At 29.4% G+C, this 16,128-nt stretch overlaps 1 protein-coding gene across 18 annotated transcripts in view; it reads left to right on the top strand.

Annotated features, from left to right (window-relative positions):
* The first annotated feature begins 1,169 nt into the window (after positions 1-1,169).
* LOC125067843 (casein kinase I) overlaps positions 1,170-16,128 on the top strand; it is a 31,762-nt gene continuing 16,803 nt past the window's right edge. For 6 of the 18 annotated variants that reach the window (XM_047676657.1, XM_047676656.1, XM_047676655.1 and 3 more), the window contains exons 1-3: positions 1,472-2,235; positions 7,257-7,414; positions 14,810-14,920. In XM_047676657.1, the coding sequence (XP_047532613.1) occupies positions 2,174-2,235; positions 7,257-7,414; positions 14,810-14,920 (331 nt within the window). In that variant the 5' untranslated portion in view covers positions 1,472-2,173. The other 12 variants (XM_047676649.1, XM_047676650.1, XM_047676648.1 and 9 more) reach the window with 12 other exon arrangements.

Below are 16,128 nucleotides of genomic sequence, written 5' to 3'. Positions count from 1 at the left end.
TTTTTTACAAACCGTATTATACTAAAGGAGATGGGATTTGTTCCAGTTTTACATAGCAGTAAATAACTTTTTTATCCGATTTCGTTGAACGTTTTCAATGTATTCCTATAATCCATTTCTTAACACAATAACATCAAATACATATAATGAAATTTGAATTAGAATTAGAACCCATATTTTATAGCACATAATATAATTTATATATGTTTTTAAATATCGCTAAAATAGAGTGTAAGACAATATATAAGACATAATTCAAATTTGGCGCCTTTTTTTGGCGATTTTTACATTAAGGTTCCTGTACACATAACTATTAAAATTGAACCGGCATGAAGCCTAAATTTAAAGTTATCTATTAATTTCACAATAAGACTAATATTAATAATAATTTACCACTTGGTATTAATACGTCATTTACAAAAAAATATATTAGGAGTTGCGTAGTTTTAAAGAATAATTACCTCAAATTTTTGAAAATAAAATATTGGATATATATTTAAACTAAAACTATAATTAAACAGTTTGGCTACATATACCTCATAATCGAATTAAAACCGGTAGCTATTCTTAGATGTTTTAATGAATACATATTTATAGTTATAGCTTTTAAAATAACACGATGTACTACAAACTTAGAAAATTTTATTACATGTATGACTCTGAAACGTGAACCTCCACCATTATTGTATATTATGTATATTATATTTTAAAGCGAAAACAATCTTGCCATTAAAATTTAATAAATTTGCAAAAGAAATATATATATACATATAACGAATGAACCTAAAAATAATTAAAGTTTTACGTCAATTTTACCGTTGTCGTTCATTGATTATAATATACTTCACAACATAACATATTTACTTTTAAAAATGGCAACATTAAAAGCTCTGCTGATTTTGTTTATTTTGAACGAGATATTATTTATTTGGGTTACCAACCTTCAAATCTGTTCTACTGCGTAAGGATTTTATAACTTATGAAATATCATTAAAACGATACTGCGTTCTATAATGTTAAATTTTGTATTTACAATTTTAGAGTACACAATCGATTAAAGTGTATTAAACTTTATTAGAATTAACTAAAAAATATAATATGAATTTTATTTAGAATATAGATAACAAAAAACTTCAAATTATTTAATTTTGATATAGCAACATCTTTCACTACAAGTTTGCGCATGCGCCGAATGGCGATATTTCAGTGATTATTCTTTGAAATAATATTTTTTAACCATGAAATTTTGTCGTTAGATGGTATATATTTGAGTAAAGTTTTAGATAATCTAATTTCTCAATTTATTCATTAAAAAAAACAGGATTAATAAATTACAGTTATAAAAGTGAATAAAGTGTACCATTGGTGGCCATTACAAAACCTAAACTTTTTTATCAGGACAAATGTCCATTTGAAATTTGATGTTTCGGCGACGTTGTGAAGCTAATCATAAATTACGTACTGTGTTTTTATTTGCTTACTAATTTAATCGCATTAGGAGCCGTGAGCTTCAGTATAAGGATTACTTCTAATAAATCTGTTGCAATACGAATAGTGCCGACAGATAATTTTATTTGGGTTGACTTCCCACATAGAAGACCTGTCAATTGTTAAGTTTTTCCGATTGTTTTTTCACTTTTAACATCGACTAACATTAATTAAGGCGTTATACAACGCCCTAAGGTTAAATTTATTCATTGGACTGGTATAGATTGTACCACCTACATTGCTTGTTGTTACTCTTCAGTGAACATAACAGTGGAACGGCGACCTATAATAATTTTCGTTCCTTTCCTATTGTATTGTATCAAAATTATCAGAAGTCATTATCAGTTAAAAGAATAGTTATCTATTACTTAAAGGTTTACCATTATTGAACAGTCGATTCGCGAGTCGCCGAAACATCTTTATTGTGGTTACAGTGTGACAAAAATGATTTTAAGATAAATTCTAAATAGTGTAGTGTTTGCTGTGTCAAAAGAGAAATAAAAATAGCAATATTTATAAAAGTGTCGGGTCTGGATTGGTGGTGTGTGAAGTGGAATGGCGAGATTGCAGTGCAGTGGTTGGAGGCTGTGACATGGACTACGGCGTGGTGCGGCCCCGACTGACGGTGGGCTCTGGGAGTGAACGGGGGTGTTGGGCTTAGTGCCTGCACATCATAACATATATTATGAATAAGCGTGAGGGTAACAAGGACAAGGAACGTCAGAGCGACGACAAAAGAACTTCCACGTAAGGATTTTTCTTTAATTATCATTGATAGGGTAGTGTGCTTCATATTTATCAAGTAGATCCAGTTTTTATGCTTCTTAAGTATTGCTGTATAATATCAACTGAACATGTATCACCAACATTCATGACAGTCATATTTCACTGTAGTAATACAATTTCAATCTGATAATGATAAAGGAATGTAATATTCAAAACACTAATTAAAAAATTTAATCTCTATACTAGATTGAATATAGATAGGCTAAAAATACCTAAAATGAGTAATAACATTAGTATAGAATGTAAAGATATTAATTATGAGCAAGGAGTAAATTATGAAATAACTTGTGTAAAAAATTAAATTATTAAAATTATTATTGAACTAATAAAAATTAAAATTTTTAAAGTCACTTTGAAATGATACCAAGTCATTTTGTTAAATATTTTCTGTAATATTGAGCTTCATGTGATATTTAAGTAAACAGACTGGTTAATACTTCTCATTTAATTCGTATTATCAATACATAAGTCATTTTTACTGGACATATTACTTTTTCTCATCACTAATAGTAATAATTATAGAATGACATTCATTTTTAATTTTTAACAAATTATTGTTATGATAAAAATGAATGTTACTGACATAGTAAATTCAAAGAAACATTTCAAGAATATTAAAATAGGCAGGTAATGTATTGTAGAAGAATATTGTAATTCAAACTAAATCTTAAGTAGTTGCACTATGTTGACACTTTAATGTTATATAATTATAATAAATCAGGCTTCAAAAATATTAGTTCCTAAATATAATAGGGCTTGGTTTATAAGACAATTTTTTTGAGCAATTTTAGCTCATCCTTACAATTTGATTAAACAAATTATAGACCTTTAAACAAATTCTTGCTAACCACATTAAAGCTTTTGAGGTCCAAAAATAAAAAAAAATATTTCATTTGTAATTTTACTTTATAATTGTACGTCATATACATTGTATGTCATATTCTATCATTGTTTTTTTTTACATTTTATTATTATTTTTTACAAATTTAGTTTTATTTTAAAACAAGAATAGTTTTAATGCTAATATCAATGAGGTTATGTGAATAACTAACAACTATAACAACAAATAAATGAAAATAGAGCCTTTTTGTTTCATAATATAATCCTCAATTGCAACATATATAATATTAACACTAAAATGAAAACAAATCAAGAAATATATTTTTTTAAGCACCTTTGAATTAAGTTTCTCAATAAATAGCACTGGTTGTTATCAATATTAAGTAGTTAGATTTGTTCTCATGAAATTCAAATTGTACACAAATATATTATAACAGTAATGAAAATATCATCTTAAACTGAAATGTTATCATATCTCTATTATCATCACCGTCAGTATTTAAATAGATAAAACAATCTATATATAAAAATCCTATCACCAGTTTTGAATATATGACCCATGAAAGTCAGGAAACAGTTTGTAGAAACATACAAGTCAGTGCATATATGTAATGTACATGTTACTAATATTATAAATAGATATGTTAGTGAATCACAATATGTAAACATCTTGTATCTCACACAATACTCTTGATAAGGCTTCTTAATAAAAACATAACTTTGTTATCTCCTATATAAATTTGTATTCAATATTGTTCCATACATTCAACAAAATGTTGTGTTAGCATAAAAATACTAACAATACAGATTAATGTGATATAGTAAATGATTATTGATTCATAATTTAAAATTGCTCAACAATAATAAGTGAAATCTCGTGAGCCATGTATCTTGGCATAAATTTGACATGTGACTCAAGCAGAAGTGATGGGTATAATAGTACAATAAGTATGTGTTTTAAACAGGATTCAGACAAGATATACAATTATATAAAAACTGGTAATGCATAGAAAATTGTAAGTATTATTTACTACTTAATTTTCAACCATTATCTGTTGATTCATTTAAATAGTCAAATATTAAATATGCATTTTGAATATAAATAAAATAAACACTACACTTTCTAAAGTTTAGATCTGTAGATGTCAATATTATTTGTTTAAAAGTATTTGTGTAGTTTTAATAAAAATGTATATGTACATACTAATGAAGTGTTTAAAAATATTAATAAATCTTGCTTAAAATACAATCATTATAAATGGTATAATAAATGTAAAAAATAAGTCCAATCGAAATTGAAATCATCATAATAATAAAGTAAGTATTTAAACAACAAAAAAAAGACAACTGCTTGCAATAAACACATCTTGTTTTGTTCTTCAAACCTTAATTTGAAAGACTTATAAACATAAGTATATTCATGAGAAAATAAAAATACCTACACATTGTAATGTAAAAAAAATTAAATAATAACTTGGAATCTTAATAAAATTTGACTAAAATATTTTTTAGTGTGCACTCAATGGAAGTGCATCAAGTAACTTTCACTTTTAGACTCAATGCCAATAACGGTTGGTATGATTCATTGCAGTCAATGTATACTTAACTTGATTATGGTGTATTTGTAACATTATATCTCCAAAGAATAATTTGTTTAGGGCTAAATGTTCTTACATTTATGTTGTTTATATTTGAATGAAATAGAACTGAAGAAAATAATTATTGTGGCTATATAATAAGGAAAAATTATAAGTAATTAAAATAGAAGAATGCTTCATTGTCTGGTCATTTACAAGATTACTCCTAGCATGTAGCATATACTAGCACTATGTCTAAACATCTTAACATAAAACTTAACTTTATTGACTGGTTCCATGCTTACATTTGTAACATTATATCCCAACACTTGCTGCTTCTTTCATTGTAACTTTATAAAGTATTAGTTGAATTGCAGCTAAAATAAATAAATTTACCTATGTACTTTGTAGTTCCATATGAAATATTATTTATTTAGTATGAGATAGATATAACGATGGATGGATTGTGTGAAAGACGATATGGTTAGAAAGAATGTTACTTGTGAGATGACGTCCGACAGAAGTATGGAAGATAAAGACATGCTGCGCCGACCCCAAGTAAAATTGGGATAAGGGCAGGAGAATGATAAATGATGAGATAGATATGCTAAAATAAGAAAGTGAAAATTTTAATAATTTAATTTACCTAGTTTTAGTGATTAATAGCAATCAATCTAAACATGAAGTTAAACAAGCTTTCTCCTTACTCAAACAATTAGTTCAATTAGAGTCCTTGCCATTTCTAAATTATTTCTTCAATAAAAATAAGTTGAAAGTAAAATAAATGTATTCATAACAGAAGTCAATGGATGTCACCAGATAATTGTAAATACTGTTAGATTATAATAAATCAAATGTGATTATAAACTGTTGAAAAATTGTGAATGGAGTACACATAGTAAGAAACAACTAAAATGTTGTTTAGTTATTTTATATATAATCATTTAGGTTAGTGTGTTTACAATGTTTTATTTTATTTTATTTATGTTGGTGATAACCATCAGACAGGAACCCCTGTCATATCATGTCAGTAACTGAATGTTTCTTTTGCCATTTTTCTATAGTGTCTCACTTGATTTATTTGAAAAGAACAGTACTTACAATTATCCAGAGACATATATATACTTATGGCTTTAACTACAATTTTTGTTTAGGGATGAATAGTTACACTGCTGTGTCTTCTTCTATTGAACTGAAGAAGAAGAATCAGATTTCTCACGAGTGAGAGAGAAATTAGAGTAACTATTGCTTACTAAATATAACCTAAACAATGTTTGTAAGTAAAGTCATTAGTGCCTTCATAAAAATGAAATACCTCATAATCAAGAGTTAATAATAATTATCTCTTAAATAAGTATCTTACATTATTAAAAAAAAACCTTTTCTGGTTTTGCATTAATATGGATGATTATTAAATATTAAAAGTAAAATAATTTGTGCAATGATATTATTTGAATTTTTGTGTTATGTTTAACAACTATCACATTCAAATTTGAGTTTGATTAAGACAGTATTGGATCATGCTTAAATATGAATCCTGTTGAATATATAAACTAACCTTGAACTATGTCAGTGAACTTGTTGAACCAATCATGTGTCATTCATTAGTTTCAATAATATTATTTTTCATTAATATATTACTAACTCTATTTGAAGTTGTAACTCCTTTCCATATATTTAATTATTCATACAATCATATGCAATCTCTTGTTTATATTATTATCATTTATTTTTTGTTATTCATTAAATTTATTTGTATATTACAATCTTTATATCATAAACTATTCATATTAGTCTCACTAGATATATAATTCAAATATATATTATGAGAAATTGCATTCAGCATTATTTCCTTTGTCTGTCAATAAGACAAAAGAAGCAATTTATTCAGTGATATCTCATGATTGAAAAATATGTTTCATTGATTACATTATATAATTAAATATATGAAAGAAATAAGGTATTGTATTCGATAAAAAAAGTTTGTTTACTAAAAGATATAATGGTATGAAATTCATTGTCAAGATTATATTTAGAGGGCGTTACCATCAAATTATATTAATAATATTGAATCTTATAGCTAAGGACATAGAGGGGAAGATACACGCATATGCAATACAAATATTTGGCGATCATTCTAATGTTCTATGTTGTTTAAATTCAATATGTATAATGATCAAATGAATTTATTGTTCAGAATTTAAATTTCTCGATGGTGGGCTGTGGAAGACTTATGGCCTATGGGTATGGAAATTTTGTGTTTTTATTTTCTTTCACAAAAGTAAAGGAAAACTATACTTTGATTTGACCAACCTTATTGACAATGATTTTCCTCTATAATTAAATTAAGGCCAGTGCATTGGAACCAAGGTTTGAACAAAATCTACCTATACCGGGGTTCCTAAGTCGGTTGGTTGGACCTAATAGGTTATAAATCGATGCTACGCACAAGAAAGTAGCGAGTTATGCACTGAATAATCATTAGTGAAAATAGCACTTCCATAATCTTTCTTCTGTTTGATATGTAAGCTATTTTGTTATAAGGGGGTTTTTACACTGTTGCAGCGCGACTGGTGCGGTGGGTGGGCGTGGCGTGGGCGGAAGCAGCGCGATGCACACGTCGCGACATTCCGTCACCTCGTCTTCGGGCGTCCTTATGGTCGGGCCCAACTTCCGCGTCGGCAAAAAGATCGGCTGCGGTAACTTTGGTGAACTCAGACTCGGTAAGAAAATGAAAAGTACAAATTACATCTATTTATATACTTTACTCTTCATTATTTGATTAGAAATTAATTATAGAGACACAATAATGTCAAAAGAATAAGTATGAAGGATGACATGTTTATATCATATCGAGATTTCGTCTATCTAATCGTCTGAGTTAAGAAGGAAAAAATACGACAGGCACTATGTACATTGCAAACTATCATACATAAAATCATTAAAAAAATGAATTGCCTTATACATTGAAAATGAGATTATTAAATGAAAAACAAACAAACCAAATTGTTAAAACATAATACACAAAAAATATGCTTTGGAATCAATTTACAGAGATCTTAGCAACGATATCTTTGTTGCGTTTGTGACCCAATTCATGCGATTCATATAAGTTTATATTTAAAAATATTAAACATCGAACTCGACACTTCAATAAAAATATTACAGAACGCAATTATTATGGATAGATTGAGAAAAAGATACATATGAATTTCATAAAGCGAACATTTTTTTTTAAATCAGTTGACGTGCGCAAGACAAATAGATCTGTGTTATCTTTGCCTATTTTGAATAAATTGTTTTTTTTTTATCACGCATTAAAAATATTGAAAAATAAATTTTATATCAACGTAACGGTACTATCAAAGATAAATAAGGATATAATGTATAACGCACAGGTGTTTTCAATGATATCGTCGTACGAAATGCAAGGCTATTATTATAAACCGTGAACGGTTACATGTTGTCGCTCAGTTTGTTTCTGATTTAAAATCTCTTGACATCTCGCGATCTCGTTAAGACCGTTAATATAACATTATACGTTCAGTAATAATAACCTTAGCCGAGTTCGACGTCGAATCGATTTTGCAATTCGTTTTTGCATCCTTACCCTACTCAGTACTTTTACAAAGGTTGTCTTAAACAAAGGCAATTTACTCGATGACGTTGTAACAGATACATTTGATTGGTTATTTTTAAACTTGTAAATTTCAAATATATACGTCATCGGATAAGTACCTTTAGTTTATAATTAATCTAGCGACATTGTAAAGATATATATAAATAAAATTAAAGTGTCTGTTTGCCATATCAAAATAATATAAAATTAATAAATGCGTATGAATGTCTACGAATTGCGTAAACAAAAAAAAAATAATCAAACTTTTGTCAGTCGGTCTGTCTGTTTGTTTCTGATAATCCTCGAAACGACTTAACCGATTTCGACGAGACTTTTACTGATAGGTGAGGAATAAACTTAGACTTCTTTCATTTAAAAGAATAATTATAGTTCCAAATGAAAAGACAGGGTAAAGTTGCTAGTTGACTATAAAATTGTAAAGCAGGACTATTTCATTTGCATTTCACAGTTTAATATAAGTTAAATTATAACTAACCTAACTTAACTTAATTACCTATTAAAATTGTATGCGTTTTATTGTAATTAAATTACTATGTTAAGTTTTTCGCAAGTAACAATCTTGCTAGATAAAATTTAAACTAACTGCTTCGCTTACATTCATTATCCGGTGACTTAGTTTGTTGCTTATAATATCACATTCATTTTGAAACATAACAACGTTTAAACTATATAATTATAGAAGCAATAAAAATACCTACGTATTTAAATATAACTTTTACTAAAATTTAATGAAGATAAATAATTCACTAGGGTGTGTATAGGTAAGTTCCGATGTAAGACATGACTCATCCTGCTTGCAATAATTTATTTGATTTCTTTGAAACGATGTTTAGGTATGTTGATATTTTAGAGACTGATAAATAATTGGACGATGAGAAAGCGTTAGTATCAAAGGTTTTTTTTGTCAGGTAATTCTAAGTTTCGTTCTATTTATTTACTCAAAGTAATTACTAGCTTAGGTGTTACATATTTCACGAAAACTTATGTTGTAATTATACATCGAAAATGTGAAATGTCTTAATTAATTGCAAATAATCCTTTTAAAACCAATAATTAAATAATTTGTTATATTTGACAGTAACAAGCGGCATAATAATACTTACTATCTATTAACATACGGCTATGAGTCTGTTTGAGCTTAAATTTAAGTGTTTCATTATGATTAAATGTAACGTATATGTTGTTGGTTTAACCACAGATATATTCAAATAGAATTTTGAATGCCTACTAATGTAAATAATAACGTAAAATCGTAAACTTCACTGTTTACTGAGATTAACATTGAAATATTGAGGAACGAATTCGTTTGTAAGCGGTTTCGTTATTTAAAATGAATTTGTCTTCACGTTAATGCTTTTGTTAGTTTTTTTAAGGCTTATAGATCTAAATTTATAAACTGATACGCACTATATATTTTATTTACGACGTACGTAAGCCTTAATACCTACACAATAGGGTTTCTTATCGCTTATAACACCTGGAACTTATATGGCTGCATATAGGGATGGGAATTGGATTGAACTGGCGTCATTCGAAATGTCATTAAAGCGAGCACATGTGAATCTAATAGGTCGATTTATGATTTATTTTCTCAATTATAATTGTAACGATGTTTTGGGTGACACGGATTTGGGTCGCCGCTAAGTTTAAAATACACGCTGATTCGAAGGAGACAAGGACCTTTTTATTGAGATTTAGTAAGAATTGAATTTAATGAAATACTCGTATGTTTTTTTATTTAATCTTTGTTAACAATAGCAAATGAACTTTACGTTGATTAGACATCCTTTGGAAAGAACAGGTGTTGACTATGACTGTATGTAAGTAACACCTATTAGTATATTCTACTCCAAAAATTTATTCAGATTATGAATATTTATACGTAATTCAGACACTCATTATATATGAATGTAGTGTAATATGTGTTTCGAGTCGTTGACCTTTACTGTTCATCAATCGTTTGCCCTTATCCCATATATTTGGGATCGGCGCAATCTATTTTATACCACTGCAAGGAAAAACCATTTGACATTTTTTTATGGTTGACCGCTTGCTTGAGGCCGGCTAACTCGTGGGATGGAATCCCGCTAGCATACATATAATGTATACTGTTGAGACGTTAAACGCTGTATTGTTTGTTTAGCGTTAAACACAAACATTCCCTTAGTCGACGATTACGACACCCACGGTGTGAGGTATCTCTTTCCTATTCTACCGAAACCAAAAGGGCTTTGACCTTTACTATTAAGAATTATTAATTATTGTCCTGCAATTGAAAACCACGAAGATAGTGTTGAAAATACGCTCACGGTTTATTTTAACTTGAATATATAATTATGTTGTTAATGGTTGTTTTCAAATAGGCAACCCAGGCAAAGTTAAATGTAATGAAGATTCAAAATGGAAATCGCGTTAGGCTTTTGGTCTGATTTAATTTTCTTTACTCATTCTTTATACTAATATATAAAAAAACAATAAAACTCTGACGCGCACGTTAGCAAGACGTCGTGGAAAACTTTACCGACTAAAAAGTAGGTCTTAAGTATGAAGCTAGTTTTTCATATTCATACGTTCACAAACACGTTTGATGCGATACATTCTACGTAAATCGGGTTATCGTTAAATATTTATATCAAGATATTTTTTTGCGTTTTTTATATGCTGCTTATAGTTTATCAATCAATTCCTAATGATATTGAAGTCATGTTTTTTTTTTTTATATAATAGTATAAGGATATAGATTCCAAATAAACAAAATTAACTTAAATATTAGTCACTTGAATTTGCAAGTAAAACCTATGTAATATTTTTCAGACTCTTCTTTATTCTTTTAAGGCTGAATTCTTTTGAAATCAGCAAATGTTTTATTTTTTTAAAACACAATACTTGCCAAGTTCAAGTTTTTTTTCGTCATACATACTAACATTCCTCTTGACTCTTTTAGGCAGTAAAAATGATCGTGAGACAGGCTATTTCCAGAATTATACGGATTCTCGAATTTTCTTACCGCTGTTGTGGTTTTTGAAAGTAACTATAAATAAATAAAGTAGTTCCTATTAAAAAGGTAGATAAAGACGAACACACAGAATCGCCATCCTATTTCCGTGTCTTTTTTCTTCTAAAAATATACAATGCGGATGAACGGATAACGAAGTTAGCCGTTGCCTGTTACAATCTTATTTTATCTTAGATATGATATTCATTTTATTACGATTTCATAGTCTGTTACAAATATCACTCGCCAACATTCAGGTTGTTATTATATCCTCTGTGTGCGTTATGTTTTCCCAGACATTATCGTAGACAGCATGAATGAAATTGTGACCTAAATTTGCGAGGACAAGGGTCAGATCTGATTACATTGATCGTGTCTTCGTTTATATGACATAATTTTTTCCTCGTAAAATTTATCAGATGTCATTGTCATGTCACGTAGAATAAATTATACATTTTTGTTAAGACAGCAAGTAAAGCTAAATGTCGCCCACAAAAAGAAAATTGGCAAATTTTAGGTCCTGTCAACACTTGTTATAAATGTATTTTTTAAACAAAAATTATACATTGTTGTGTAATTTGAATTTAATAAACACAATTTGTTTTTTTTTTTAATGAGTGCATCATTCGATTCCACTCAATATTTATTTCGAAATAATCTTTGATTGAATCCGCTATTAAACCGAATATAACATACATAGTGAATTGTCTCTAACGTCAACCCAAGTGTACCCAAAATTTGAGCTCGATTGTTTGGGTAGAAATAGTTTAAAATGGAGCTCCAAGATTTGAAGAACACTTTCAATAAAAACTGATATTTAGTTTCATACCATAAATATAAAATCTTTCCGTAAATATTTTCTTCTATGTTAATTTAAGAATATTCTTGCCGTATCAGGGCAACAAAGTAACTTAACACCTAGTACCAAATAATTTTCTGAACTAACATTGAACATAACAATTCTTTAAACTAAATCGCGTAAAATACACAAAAGTGTTATACCTACAACCTCAAATTATCATTAAGCCTAATATGATAAGGTTCTATGGTTTATTCCAAACGTAGGAGGAATATACCCTAATATACGTATTGCTAATAGATCTGATATATTTTGCACTACAAACAGTTCTTCATTGATATATCTTTCTTAATAATACGTCACTATTCCACTTAACTAGTTATATCCACTTTAATTTTACTTTCAAAGTTCGATAATAGCTTCGTTGACATTGAAAACGTAATTTTTTCGCGAATCCATAATGATTGTCATAGATTATTCAAGCTCTCGATCAATGGTATCGTGTCAAATCGATGTCAGAAATTGTTTATTTGTCTTTATTCCCGTGGTCGGTATGAGCTATGACGTCAGCAATCTGTGTCATCTTTAAAGTGAAACTATAATAACAAAAGAACTATACATTTCATTTTATGACATCGGGTATAATACGATGCGATATGGCCCAGTGGTCAGAACACGTGAGTCTTAAACGAAGATTGCGGGTGGTTTTTACTAACCACTGTTTTTATGTGTTTATAATACATCTCGTGCTCGGCGGTGAAAGAGCATTTAGTAAATAATAATGAGAAAAAGTTTATTTGAGATGCGAATATCTTAAAATTGAAAATAATATAGATATACACCTAGCAAAATAATAGACAAAGCATAATAATAATCTAAACAAGGTGCAGTATACTACATGTATATGCCGCAATGTAGAGGCGTGGTGAAATAAACTCTAAACCTTCTTCTTAAAAGAAGAGTACGCCTAGAGGTGGGATTACCAACACGTACTATTGATAAGTATAATAAAATTTTTTGTTGTACGTAAATTATACAACAAATAAATACGTTATTATAATAATGTTTAATGAAAATTGTCGATGCTTAGATAACATTGTTAATAGTAAAATCGTTAAGCGATGTCAAGTCGTATTGTTCCATTTTATTTGCCGGCTGATAAGATATGAAACCATTGAGATCTGATAGTGACGATCTTTACAATGGACGGTGTCGCAAATGAATCAGTCGTGTGACGTCACAAGATGTACTCGCTTCGTATTATCAGGAAGTTGAGTTTCGAATATTATCGTGTGCCTCTTTCCTCCCTAGTTTTTCTGTAAACGTAATAATTGTGAATATATCACTTCATAATTTTTGTAGACCCACGTAATTATTTTAAGACGCAAATATCCTATTAATGTGATTTAAGCGACTTTGATTCTTTCTGATAAAATAAAATCAGATGTTCTAGAAAATATTTTTCAAATATATCCTTTCGAATTACATTTACATTTTCCGTGTGGCCGCTAACCGCTCCGACATTAAATCGAAAGCCTCCATAGATAATTGAAAATAATTAGTTTTTTTTACAATATGTAATTCGTTACTATTTAAGGTAATGTATTTTTAACGGCGGATACTGGCCATTATCGTCTTATGTTTTCAGTTTTAGTAAATATAGGAGACGTTTGTTATAAAGACAATAACATTCTGTCACACAATTCCACTAAGTTGCGTTAACGTCTAAGTTATGTTAATTATAAAAGCGTTTTACGGCATATATCATAGCCGTTCACAATAATATAGTATCGTGTCGTGCCGCGGAACGACGAAAACACGTTAAGTTTGTTACATCGAGAAAGGCTAAGTTGTTTTGTTTAGTTTCGATGAATAATAAAAAAAAATGAAAAATTAAATAAAGTTAATAATAAATCTAATAATAATCAATTAAAATGGTTTCTACTGTTATCTTGTGGCATTGACGTCACGATAGCGTATGGTAGGGGGCGAAGAGATTTTAAAATTTCAGAAATATGTATTGTGGCAGTACTATATATATACCGTCTGGGTCACACAATTATCATGTTATATTCTACCGCCAAGCAGCAATACTTAGTATTGTTGGGTTTCGGTTTGAAGGGCGAACGAGCCAGTGTAACTGCATATACAAGGGACAGAATCTTAGTTCCCAAGGTTGGTGGCGCATTGACGATGTAAGGATTGATTATATTGCCAATGTTTATGGGCAGTATTGACTACTTAGCACCAGGTGGCCCATTTGTCCGCCCACATATCTATGTTATAACAAATACTTATTATAAATACAGGTTGTTTTGAAAAGCTTAATATCTACGAAACATTTTTCGGAAAGAATGTTATTTTTTAAAATTTATTTAATAATAATCCGTTAATTCATATTAAAAATGTGAGTATCTAAATAAATCGTGAGGCGTAAAAAAAGAAAAGTATTATATCATGTCAGTCAATGTCATAACAAAGAATCTGCTCTATGGACTATCTCAAATGTAAATGTTCGGCGTGAATTACACTTTTATCATGGCAACACCAAGTGTTTCATAGGCACTTAATAAATTATAATGTTATTTCTAAGAATGAGCACGGAAATCAATTTGCATCAAACGTAAATCTTAAAGATTTGTTGTTTTATTTAAATAGTGCTTAATGTAATGTTTTATTTTCAGGGAAAAATCTCTACAACAATGAACATGTAGCGATTAAAATGGAGCCTATGAAATCAAAGGCTCCTCAATTACACCTAGAGTACCGATTTTACAAACTGTTAGGAACGCACGGTGAGTTGAATATGTATGATATGTAAGTATTGTAGAACTTTAGTTTTTTATACATCCGGAGCCTCAGTCGTGGAATATTTTGGTTCAAGGATATATAAAATAATATACGTCATTCATAAAATATTCGTCATTTATCCATCAATTATACATATTGTGCAAAATTATAAATTCTAATTAATTCATTTTTAATATCGACTATAATGTTACTGATTCGAAGGTTTTCGTACGACTCTCTCTCGTTTTATTTTTAGAATGTTGAAAATTCAAACTTCGAATGCTAGCATAAGTCATCGTTGTAAGGAGTTTGGCTCTAAGTCAACCTCCTGTACTAGTATGATAATAGTTGTTGTGTCGGAACTCAATCGCATCATCAATTGAATTGTTAAATATATTTTCTATAATTAACAATTAAGTGATAAGTTTCATCATTTTTTTATTAATGATGATAGTGGAATATCTTGTCAATCCGACGTACTAATTATTCAAAAAGTGAATATGTTGTTTCTATTACTACCTACCTACCTACTACTACTACCTACCTATCGACCAAAAGCTACGATTGGATGTACACAAAAACGGTTTCTCGTTATTTATAAGACAAAATAGTTTGTATACATTTCCAGTGAGATTTCATAAGAGTAAAATATTTCTGCCACTAGAAACAATAACGTGTAGAGTACACCTGTTCAGTTGGAAATAGAACGATTTTATCGTAATATCATGGTACAGATTTCCTAACACACTATGAACAAATATATACTTCAGCAATTTCATCCTACGTACATATTTTGGCCAATATTGTATACATATATTACGATAGCTACAACTACGAAAACTACTAGTGATATCTAAAGAGTATTTAGTCCCCGTTATTTATTCAAAATTATTGCTCAGAGGGCATACCAAAAGTGTACTACTTGGGTACTTGTGGCGGCCGCTACAACGCCATGGTCATGGAGTTGCTAGGACCCTCTTTAGAGGACCTCTTCGTTCACTGCGGAAGAAGGTTCAGGCTCAAGACGGTCCTTATGATCGCTATGCAGCTAGTAAGTCGCTATACGTTCAATAGAAACGCGTTCCTCAGACACAACACCGCAACCGATATTGATTGTGGTTTTATCTTTGTCGGAACATGGTCATGACGTTGATTAGCATCCGCCGCAGAACCTTTATTTGTACGAGCATTGCTCTCGTGAGCCATAGATATC

Source organism: Vanessa atalanta, chromosome 12 (assembly GCF_905147765.1).
Source record: "Vanessa atalanta chromosome 12, ilVanAtal1.2, whole genome shotgun sequence".
Lineage (NCBI taxonomy): Eukaryota > Metazoa > Arthropoda > Insecta > Lepidoptera > Nymphalidae > Vanessa > Vanessa atalanta.
Note: the sequence above shows the minus strand (reverse complement) of the source record. Positions and strands in the feature narration are given on the sequence as shown.